Consider the following 11,811-nt stretch of genomic DNA (forward strand, 5'->3'; position numbering starts at 1 on the left):
GAATCATATAGTATGTGGCCTTTGTGTCTGGCTTCTTTCACTCAGCATAATGTTTTCAAGGTTCATCTATGATGCAGCAGGTGTCAGAACTTCATTCCTTTTTTTAAAATTATTATTTTTTTATACAGCAGGTTCTTATTAGTCATCAGTTTTATACACATCAGTGTATACATGTCAATCCCAATCACCCAATTCAGCACACCACCATCCCCACCCACCCCGGGGTTTTCCCCCCTTGGTGTCCATACGTTTGTTCTCTACATCTGTGTCTCAACTTCTGCCCTGCAAACCGGTTCATCTGTACCATTTTTCTGGGTTCCACATACATACGTTAATATACGATATTTGTTTTTCTCTTTCTGACTTCACTCTTTATGACAGTCTCTAGATCCATCCACATCTCAACAAATGACTCAATTTCGTTCCTGTTTATGGCTGAGTAATATTCCATTGTATATATGTACCACAACTTCTTTATCCATTCATCTGTCGATGGGCATTTAGGTTGCTTCCATGACCTGGCTATTGTTAATAGTGCTGCAATAAACATTAGGATGCATGTGTCTTTTTGAATTATGGTTTTCTCTGGGTATATGCCCAGTAGTGGGATTGCTGGATCATGTGGTAATTCTATTTTTAGTTTTTTAAAGAACCTCCATACTGTTCTCCATAGTGGCTGTATCAATTTACATTCCCACCAACAGTGCAAGAGGGTTCCCTTTTCTCCACACCCTCTCCAGCATTTGTCATTTGTAGATTTTCTGATGATGCCCATTCTAACTGGTGTGTGGTGACACCTCATTGTAGTTTTGATTTGCATTTCTCTAATAATGAGTGATGTTGAGCAGCTTTTCATGTGCTTCTTGGCCATCTGTATGTCTTCTTTGGAGAAATGTCTATTTAGGTCTTCTGCCCATTTTTGGATTGGGTTGTTTGTTTCTTTAATATTGAGCTGCATGAGCTGTTTATATATTTTGGAGATTAATCCCTTGTTGGTTGATTCGTTTGCAAATATTTTCTCCCATTCCGAGGGTTGTCTTTTCGTCTTGTTTATGGTTTCCTTTGCTGTGCAAAAGCTTTGAAGTTTCATTAGGTCCCATTTGTTTATTTTTGTTATTATTTCCATTACTCTAGGAGGTGGATCAAAAAAGATCTTGCTGTGATTTATGTCAAAGAGTGTTCTTCCTATGTTTTCCTCTAAGAGTTTCATAGTGTCCGGTCTTAACATTTAGGTCTTGAATCCATTTTGAGTTTATTTTTGTGTATGGTGTTAGGGAGTGTTCTAATTTCACTCTTTTACATGTAGCTGTCCAGTTTTCCCAGCACCACTTATTGAAGAGACTGTCTTTTCTCCATTGTATGTCCTTGCCTCCTTTGTCATAGTTTAGTTGACCATAGGTGCATGGGTTTATCTCTGAGCTTTCTATCCTGTTCCATCGATCTATATTTCTGTTTTTGTGCCAGTACCATATTGTCTTGATTACTGTAGCTTTGTAGTATAGTCTGAAGTCAGGGAGTCTGATTCCTCCAGGACTGCTTTTTTCCTTCAAGACTGCTTTGGCTATTCGGGGTCTTTTGTGTCTCCATACAAATTTTAAGATTTTTTGTTCTCGTTCTGTAAAAAATGCCATTGGTAATTTGATAGGGATTGCATTGAATCTGTAGATTGCTTTGGGTAGTATAGTCATTTTCACAATATTGATTCTTTCAATCCAAGAACATTGTATATCTCTCCATCTATTGGTATCATCTTTCCCTTCTTTCATCAATATCTTATAGTTTTGTGCATACAGGTCTTTTGTCTCCCTAGGTGGGTTTATTCCTAGGTATTTTATTCTTTTTGTTGCAATGGTAAATGGGAGTGTTTCCTTAATTTCTCTTTCAGATTTTTCAGCATTAGTGTATAGGAATGCAAGAGATTTCTGTGCATTAATTTTGTATCCTGCAACTTTACCAAATTCATTGATTAGCTCTAGTAGTGTTCTGGTGGCATCTTTAGGATGTATAGTATCATGTCATCTGCCAACAGTGACAGTTTTACTTCTTCTTTTCCAATTTGTATTCCTTTTATTTCTTTTTCTTCTCTGATTGCCATGGCTAGGACTTCCAAGACTGTTGAATAATAGTGGTGAGAGTGGACATCCTTGTCTTGTTCCTGATCTTAGAGGAAATGCTTTCAGTTTTTCACCATTGAGAATGATGTTTGCTGTGGGTTTGTCTTATATGGCCTTTATTACGTTGAGGTAGGTTCCCTCTATGCCCACTTTCTGGAGAGTTTTTATCATAAATGGGTGTTGAATTTTGTCAAAAGCTTTTTCTGCATCTATTGAGATGATCATATGGTTTTTATTCTTCAATTTGTTAATATGGTGTATCACATGGATTGATTTGCATATATTGAAGAATCCTTGCATCCCTGGGATAAATCCCACTTGATCATGGTGTATGATCCTTTTAATGTGTTGTTGGATTCTGTTTGCTAGTATTTTGTTGAGGATTTTTGTATCTATATTCATCAGTGATATTGGCCCGTAATTTTCTTTTTTTGTAGTATCTTTGTCTGGTTTTGGTATCAGGGTGATGGTGGCCTCCTAGAATGAGTTTGGGAGTGTTCCTTCCTCTGCAATTTTTTGGAAGAGTTTGAGAAGGGTGGATGTTAGCTCTTCTCTAAATGTTTGATAGAATTCACCTGTGAAGCCATCTGGTCCTGGACTTTTGTTTGTTGGAAGATTTTTAATCACAGTTTCAATTTCATTACCTGTGACTGGTCTGTTCATATTTTCTATTTCTTCCTGGTTCAGTCTTGGAAGGTTATCCCTTTCTAAGAATTTGCTCATTTCTTCCAGGTTGCCCATTTTATTGGCATAGAGTTGCTTGTAGTAGTCTCTTAGGATGTTTTGTATTTCTGTGGTGTCTGTTGTAACTTCTCCTGTTTCATTTCTAATTTTATTGATTTGAGTCCTCTCCCTCTTTTTCTTGATGAGTCTGGCTAATGGTTTATCAATTTTGTTTATCTTCTCAAAGAACCAGCTTATAGTTTTATTGATCTTTGCTATTGTTTTCTTTGTTTCTATTTCATTTATTTCTGCTCTGATCTTTATGATTTCTTTCCTTCTGCTAACTTTAGGTTTTATTTGTTCTTCTTTCTCTAGTTCCTTTAGGTGTAAGGTTAGATTGTTTGAGATTTTTCTTGTTTCTTGAGGTAGGCTTGTATAGCTATAAACTTCTCTCTTAGAACTGCTTTTGCTGTATCTCATAGGTTTTGGATGGTCGTGTTTTCATTGTCATTTGTCTCTAGGTATTTTTTAATTTTCTCTTTGATTTCTTCAGTGATCTCTTGGTTATTTAGTAACGTATTGTTTAGCCTCCATGTGTTTGTGTTTTTTATGTTTTTTCCCCTGTAATTCATTTCTAATCTCATAGCGTTGTGGTCAGAAAAGATGCTTGATATGATTTCAGTTTTCTTAAATTTACTGAGGCTTGATTTGTGACCCAAGATGTGATCTATCCTGGAGAACGTTCCGTGCGCACTTGAGAAGAAAGTGTAATCTGCTGTTTTTGGATGGAATGTCCTATAAATATCAATTAAGTCTATCTGGTCTGTTGTGTCATTTAAAACTTGTCCTTCCTTATTCATTTTCTGCTTGGATGATCTCTCCATTGGTGTAAGTGAGGTGTTAAAGTCCCCCACTATTATCGTGTTACTGTCGATTTCCTCTTTTATAGCTGTTAGCAGTTGCCTTATGTATTCAGGTGCTCCTATGTTGGGCGCATATTATATTTATAATTGTTATATCTTCTCTTGGATTGATCCCTTTATCATTATGTAGTGTCCTTCCTTGTCTCTTGTAACAGCCTTTATTTTAAAGTCTATTTTAGGGCTTCCCTGGTGGCGCAGTGGCTGAGATTCCACCTGCTGATGCAGGGGACACGGGTCCGGGAAGATCCCACATGCCGCGGAGCGGCTGGGCCCGTGAGCCATGGCCGCTGAGCCTGCGCGTCTGGAGCCTGTGCTCCGCAACGGGAGAGGCCACAACAGTGAGAGGCCTGCGTACCGCAAAAAAAAATAAAATAAAATAAAAAATAAAATAAAGTCTATTTTATCTGATATGAGGATTGCTACTCCAGCTTTCTTTTGATTTCCATTTGCATGGAATATGTTTTTCCATTCCCTCACTTTCAATCTGTATGTGTCCCTAGGTCTGAAGTGGATCTCTTGTAGACAGCATATATATGGGTCTTGTTTTTGTATCCATTCAGCAAGCCTGTGTCTTTTGGTTGGAGCATTTAATCCAGTCACGTTTAAGGTAGTTATTGATATGTATGTTCATTTTTTAAAATAAATGTATTTATTTATTTATTTATTTATGGCTGTGTTGGGTCTTCATTGCTGAGCGCGGGCCTTCTCTAGTTGTGGCGAGTGGAGGCTTCTCATTGTCGTGGAGTCTCTTGTTGTGGAGCACAGGCTCTAGGCGCGCAGACTTCTGTAGTTGTGGCATGTGGGCTCAGTAGTTGTGGCTTGTGGGCTCCAGAGCTCAGGCTCAGCATTGTGGCGCATGAGCTCAGTTGCTCCGCGGCATATGGGATCCTCCCGGGTCAGGGATTGAACCCGTGTCCCCTGCATTGGCAGGCACACTCTTAACCACTGCACCACCAGGGAAACCCCAATATGTATGTTCTTATTACCATTTTCTTAATTGTTTTGGGGTTTTTTTGTAGGTCCTTTTCTTGTCTTGTGTTTCCCACTTAGAGAAGTTCCTTTAGCATTTGTGGTAGAGCTGGTTTGGTGGTGCTGAATTCTCTTAGCTTTTGCTTGTCTGTAAAGCTTTTGATGTCTCCATCGAATCTGAATGAGATCCTTGCCGGGTAGAGTAATCTTGGTTGTAGGTCCTTCCCTTTCATCACTTTAAGTATATCATGCCACTCCCTTCTGGCTTGTAGAGTTTCTGCTGAGAAATCAGCTGTTAACCTTATGGGAGTTCCCTTGTATGTTATTTGTCATTTTTCCCTTGCTGCTTTCAGTAATTATTCTTTGTCATTAATTTTTGCCAATTTGATTACTATGTGTCTCAGCGTGTTTCTCCTTGGGTTTATCCTGTATGGGACTCTGTGCTTCCCGGACTTGGGTGGCTATTTCCTTTCCCATGTTAGGGAAGTTTTTGACTCTAATCTCTTCAAATATTTTCTCTGGTCCTTTCTCTCTTTCTTCTCCTTCTGGGACCCCTATAATGCGAATGTTGTTGCATTTAATGTTGTCCCAGAAGTCTCTTAGGCTGTCTTCATTTCTTTTCATTCTTTTCTCTTTATTCTGTTCCACAGCAGTGAATTCTACCATCTGTCTTCCAGGTCACTTATCCGTTCTTCTGCCTCAGTTATTCTGCTATTGATTCCTTCTAGTGTAGTTTTCATTTTGGTTATTGTATTGTTCATCTCTGTTTGTTCTTTATTTCTTCTAGGTCTTTTTGAAGCATTTCTTGCATCTTCTCGATCTTTGCCTCCATTCTTTTTCCGAGATCCTGGATCATCTTCACTATCATTATTCTGAATTCTCTTTCTGGAAGGTTGCCTATCTCCGCTTCATTTAGTTGTTTTTCTGGGGTTTTATCTTGTTCCTTCATCTGGTACATAGCCCTCTTCCTTTTCATCTTGTCTCTCTTTCTGTGAATGTGGTTTTTGTTCCACAGGCTGCAGGATTATAGTTCTTCTTGCTTCTGCTCTCTGCCCTCTGCCCTCTGGTGTATGAGGCTATCTAAGAGGCTTGTGTAAGTTTCCTAGTGGGAGGGACTGGTGGTGGGTAGAGCTGACTGTTGCTCTGGTGGGTAGAGCTCAGTAAAACTTTAATCTGCTTGACTATTGATGGGTGGGGCTGGGTTCCCTCCCTGTTGGTTGTTTTGCCTGAGGCAACCCAACACTGGAGCCTACCCGGGCTCTTTGGTGGGGCTGATGACAGACTCTGGGAGGGCTCATGCCAAGGAGTACTTCCCAGAACTTCTGCTCCCAGTGTTCTTGACCCCACGGTGAGCCACAGCCATCCCCTGCCTCCGCAGGAGACCCTCCAACACTAGCAGGTAGGTCTGGTTCAGTCTCCCCTGGGGTCACTGCTCCTTCCCCTGGGTCCCAATGCGCACACTACTTTGTGTGTGCCCTCCAAGAGTGGAGTCTCTGTTTTCCCCAGTCCTGTTGAAGTCCTGCAGTCAATTCCCACTAGGCTTCAAAGTCTGATTCTCTAGGAATTCCTCCTCCCATTGCTGGACCCCCAGGTTGGGAAGCCTGACGTGGGGCTCAGAACCTTCACTCCAGTGGGTGGACTTCTGTGGTATATGTGTTCTCCAGTCTGTGAGTCACCCACCCAGCAGCTAAGGGATTTAATTTTACTGTGATTGCGCCCCTCCTACCGTCTCATTGTGGCTTCTCCTTTGTCTTTGGATGTGGGGTATCTTTTTTGGTGAGTTCCAGTGTCTTCCTGTTGATGACTGTCCAGCAGCTATTTGTGATTCTGGTGTTCTCACAAGAGGGAGTGAGAGCACGTCCTTCTACTCTGCCATCTTGGTTCCTCTCCCAACTTCATTCCTTTTTATGGCTGGATCATATTCCATTTTATGGATATACCCACATTTTATTTCTCCATTCGTCTGGTGATGGACATTGTTTCCATTTTGGAGGCTATCAGGCATGAATAATGCTGCTGTGAACATTCTTGTAGAAGCAGCAGCTGTTTCTGTTTGTTAGGAGTTGGCTTCTGAGATGGAATTTATTGGCCACCATGAGTCAGGTGCTTATATGATAATATAGGAAGACCATTTGGGGATCATTTATGCTTAAAAAAGGAGCAGGGAAAGCGGCAGTTAGCCATCAGAGCCAGTCATCAACAGCCTGCGAAGGCTGCCTTTGTCCCTGCCAAATTGTTCCCAGCCATCTCTGCAGCAGATGATGGGGTGACCCTGCCTATGCTTTGAGCCTCACAGGGTGACAGGGTGAAGCCTAATGGGCTGGCCTTTGCTGGGCCCTTCTCTTCTCAACCTCAGTTTTGGAGTTTGCCTCCCTTTTCATGCACGTCTGTTGTTTATTTCACCTTTTATTTTTAATGAGATCAAAGTTGCAAGACACCAAAGACCGATATTGGCCCAGAGGACTTTACTGCCTCTTTATTCCCTCACCTCAGTCCCAGCAGCACCTGGGGATTACCTGCCCTTGCCCTCAGCCCACAGGTGGGATGCTTTGGTTGTCCCAGTGGTCCGGCACTCTGGAGCTCTTAGGGCTCAGTCAGTCATTAGAGGCCTTGGGCCCATGGCCCACTAGCTGTCTGCAGGGAGACCAGCTGGTGTGAGCAGGCAGCTGTAGGGCCTCACTGGTTATCCAGTTACAACTCTCCTCCCAGGAGACTTGACCCCCTATTCTTTGGCAGAAACGTAAAAGCCAGTGAGTGTGAGTTTTAAACAAAGAGGAGTTTCTTCCTAGGAGTGTACAGACATCACGCTTGCCCTTCCCTCGTGCAAGGGCAGTTGCCCCTCGGGCCTAGGGCACACAATAGACATTAGTCCTGCATAGCAAGCCCAATAGCTCCCCTTAGGAGGGGCATTGTTTGCTTGATGATGGCAAAGGGTTTGGGCCTCTCCTTAGGGACTTTCCCTCACATTTCCCATCGCACTGCCCATGTCTGTCACCCCAGGCAGCTCTCACTGGGGACACCAGGACACTTCTTCCCACCAACTTGGTCTCCTGCTCTGATCACACATTGCCGAGTTGAGGGCCCTTCTCTTCGTCGGAGGTGTCCCCTGGGCCTGTGTGTGAGGGCAGTTCTGTTGACGACCATTTCCTGAAGGCTGGCTATGTGCCAGGCCAAGTCAGGCGTGCTGCTCGTTGCCCCCCAGGAAACGCACCTGGGGGCTGAAGACAAGTGTCACGGTTCCTACCCTGCAAGGGCTTAGAGCCTAAAGCCCTCAGTGAACAGGCCCCAGTGTGGAGCCCACACATGACTTGTGACATGTGCCATGATTTTAGGCGTTAGGCCCCTAGATTAACAGCTATTTTTATTGTTCCTTGCTATTTTTGCACATGATGCTGGTTTTCCATTTACAGAGGGGATACAAAGTCTCCTTTGAAACTTTCATGTGAGCAAGAAAAACGGGGGAGAGAATCTAAAAGAAGTTAAGTAAATAATGTCCGTCCCAGGTGGTGCAGGGCCGCGGGAAACCTTGGTTCAGGGCCGTGCCAGCATTGCGCTGGGTCTTAACACGGGTTTTCTGTTTGGTGAGCAGGAAGCAAGGCAGCGAAGACAGCCTCCGGGGCCCCGACCCGCCTCCCGTAGGGGAGGAGGAAGCGCTCTTGTGAAAGGCGGCCCAGGGGTGGAGAGTCGGGGGGCCCTGGCCCCCGGCTCCGGCAAGCGGACGCATCCTCCGCGGCCGGACGAGGTGATGGAGTAGCTGCCGGACCTCGACCTCGCATGCACGTCTCACCTCCGCGGGCCGCGCCCTGCGTTTCCATAGCAGCATGTCCTACGGAAACCGAGCACGTGTGTAGAGCCATGACCATCATCTCTGGTTATTGTTGTTGTTGTTGTTTTTCCCATTTGTTTGTTTGATTTCTTTATTGTTTTAAAGGAGACAAAAAAAAAAAAAAAAAAGACGACTCCATGACATCGACCTTGGCCGCTGGCTGGCTGAATGGGAGGGTGTGAGGAGTTGCAGACCCAAAGCCACATACATTTGGGGACAATTGCTTTTTAAAATGTTTTTATGCCAAAAATCCTTCCTTGTGGACTCAGAATCATGTCAGATATACCAAGTGAACGTGTGTGGAGTTTGAAAATCGGGGAAAACTGGCAGGAAACTCTGGTGGTGTGGTCTGAGACCACACTCGCTGCATTTGAAAGGGAGGGGAAGAGTGGGTGTGACTTCGCACAAAACCCCAAGCCCTGAACCGTGGCACCTTCTAGAACTGTGGACTCAAGGAGTCAGGACAGGGCTAGCCCTCAGTAGCTGCAGGGAGCTTCGATGCAACTTATTCCTGAGAAGGACTTAAAAATTTTTTTTATGAGTAGAGCTGTAGTCAGGAAAACGGAAAGGGCTTGACACTTAACAGCTTCACAGGGGGTATTTTCCAGCCTCAGAGGGGCATTCAGTGGTTGTGGTGGGACATCTCCCCTAAAGGACTGAACAAGTGTGTTTCTTTATGACAGCCGCTCAAAGCTGAAACTTTTCTTCAGTAGTTGAGGGAGCTCTGGTAAATCTCTTGTTAAATTACAAAAACTTCAGGGTGAAATCCTACACTTCCATGTACATTACATGGCTTAAGAGTAAACAACAAAAAATACTTTCAATTTTCTAACCAGTCTGAACTCTAGAGCAGTTCAGAAATCATTTCGAGCTTCCAGGATCTCTCCCGTGGCTTCAGGGATGTGGTCGGAGTTAGAGCCAATGAAATCTATGCCTGTATATTAGCAGCTCACCTTGTTTATAACCTGTGTATTCTAGAGGCTGCTAAGGTTCTGTTTTCTTCTTAAATACTAGCTGATTGTTGTAGTCAGTGAAACACTTATCCAGTTTCTGGAGGGCCAGTTAAGAAATACTTTCATTCAGCTGAGACACAAACGATCATCCTTACCGGCAAAGCTCTGTTTGGATCTATACAATAACTTAAGGGCACCCTTTAAGAGAAGATTATTGAAACCTAGAGCAGTCCTCAGGTCCAAGGGAACCAGGGCTTGGTACAGGGAGTTCCTTTTTGTAGCCAGAAGTCCAGAAAGAAAAAGTTTACCTTTTTGACTTCCAACCAACCTTGGGAAGTTTGGTTGCAGTTCAAGCGGACTTCTTCCAGAGCCACACATAGGTGAGTGTGAAGTTCAAGAGCGAGGAAAATTGGAAGGACTTTGTCTTCCTTCCTTCTTTGGAATTCCCAGTGCTCTGTGGAATCTGGCTTGGGGGAAACAGTGTCAGTAATTGGGCTCAGAAGGACATGCTTTCCTGTAGTTTCTGGCTGATCAGTGCTGGTACGAGGACTTTTTGCAGAGAGACAGAGAAGCAGGCCTCGTTCCCCCCGGCCAGCGCGTTCACAGAGCCCGGGTGTTCTTGGCTTCCACGGGCCTTCACAAGCTCCTGACGGTCGTTTAGCCAGACTTTTCTTGCTACCTTAAAAGCAGTACCGAGTTCGAGAATGCTGGTTTCCAAGAGCAAAGGACACCCATCTGCTGGAGGGCCCTCTGGCCTGCTTGCTTTCTTTCTGTAATCTGGTACTTCCTCTCACCTCCTGTGCTTGTTTAAATTTACAGGCTCCAGCCTTCCTGGGAGCAAACAGGGTCTGGTTAGTTTGCAGTAAGCACCTTGCAGTGGTTCAGGTCAACCGGTCCTTAGTCTTAGTCCTAGCCTGTTTGTTTGGACTCTGGCCTGGCCGAGTGGCTCGCCCAGGGAGGGCGGGCAGCATGCAGAGCCTCTGCAGAACTCCTCCTGTGTTTACACAACTGCATCGGGCGACGCCATTTCTCCCACCACGAAACTCTCCGTCTAAGGGTTCACGTGTGGAAGGCCAGCAATCAGGCAGCACTGAGCTATGTAGGCGGGTGGGTTGGGGGAGGCCCACATTCTTTGTTTTTTTTTGACACTTAAGAAACACCAAAGAATGCTGTGGAAAGGAACCGCCCCACTGAGAAAAGTATAAGCAGAGAGGGCTGTAACATAAAGCATTAGAGCTACTTGGAGCTCAAACTCTTGGGGTTTGTCTCCACTCCTAAAGCACAAACGTTGATTTTTTTCAAAAGCCGGCTCTGTCAGGAAAGGGCAGAAGCTTTTCCAGGTGAGCAAAAAGGATGCCTATCCGTCTCTTCCATTACTGGCTCATCTGTGGGACCAGTTTGGTGTAAGCAGGCGGTGGCCTGCACCTGTGGCTTTGAAGCAGCACATGTTCTCTACCCATCTTTCTTCTGTCCTGTTCCACTTCCCCATCTATTCCGCAGCCTGGCCGGTGGCTCCCATAAAGCCTTATCTAGCCCCTTGTTGGCACTTGGGGCCCGAGAGGCCATCTCCCCTCTGGTCTGGGCTTTTCCGTGAGCTAGGGCTCCCCTCCTCAAAGCCTTTCAGGACAAGGAGGGGAAAGCTGTGCATTTAGACACAGGCTCCACCTGTCGCTCTCACCCATCTTCCAAAGGGGAGCTTCACGTTGCCAGGGGAAAGAACCAAGACCTCCACTCACTTCCAAGGTGCTAGGGAAGGTTTCAAGGTCGTTGATTCCCATCTTCTCTCCAGCTTTACGGGCCGAGTTTCGTGGGACTGCTGACTTTTCTATCCTGTGATTGATTTCATGCCCGATGCTTCTGTTTTATTCCTGATCCTTTCTACTATGCATTTTCCTTTTATCAGGTGTACAAAGTTAAATACTGTGTATTTATCACTAAAAAGTACATGAACTTAAGAGAAAAATAAGCCTTCGGTGTTTTTCCACAAATGTTTAAGCTTCTCTGTAAACTTGAAATAAACAGACAGCAAAATGGTGCAAAGCCTGGGCCTCTTTGGGATGTTTTTGTTGGTCGTTTAATTAAGTCAGTGCTCTCGAGGTCATCTGTCCTTATGTCTGTTTTCCTTCCTTAAGCTGACAGCAAGATGAGATGCCCATCAGGGCTGATGTACTCAGCAAATCCCTAGTTTAAGCATGTCCTAGTACCTCGCTACTCAGGGTGTGGTCCCCGGATCAGCAGTGTCAGCATCACCTGGGACTGGGTTAGAAATTCATATTCCCAGGCCCCATTTAAACAAGATCCCCAGGTGACTCACCTGTATGCTGAAGCTTGCAAAGCACTGCTCTGCCAGGCAGGTCACTGAT

At 44.5% G+C, this 11,811-nt stretch overlaps 1 protein-coding gene across 4 annotated transcripts in view; it reads left to right on the plus strand.

Annotated features, from left to right (window-relative positions):
- The window catches only part of CAMKK2 (calcium/calmodulin dependent protein kinase kinase 2), a 56,328-nt gene extending 44,840 nt beyond the window's left edge, over positions 1-11,488 (plus strand). For all 4 annotated transcript variants that reach the window (XM_081253186.1, XM_081253187.1, XM_081253188.1 and 1 more), the window contains one exon: positions 8,259-11,488. In XM_081253186.1, coding sequence (XP_081109312.1) covers positions 8,259-8,423 — 165 coding nt within the window. In that variant the 3' untranslated portion in view covers positions 8,424-11,488. The remainder of the gene's footprint in view (positions 1-8,258) is intronic.
- Positions 11,489-11,811: the final 323 nt, after the last annotated feature.

This window comes from Mesoplodon bidens, assembly GCF_964165515.1.
Source record: "Mesoplodon bidens genome assembly, chromosome: 13".
Taxonomy (NCBI): Eukaryota; Metazoa; Chordata; class Mammalia; order Artiodactyla; family Ziphiidae; genus Mesoplodon; species Mesoplodon bidens.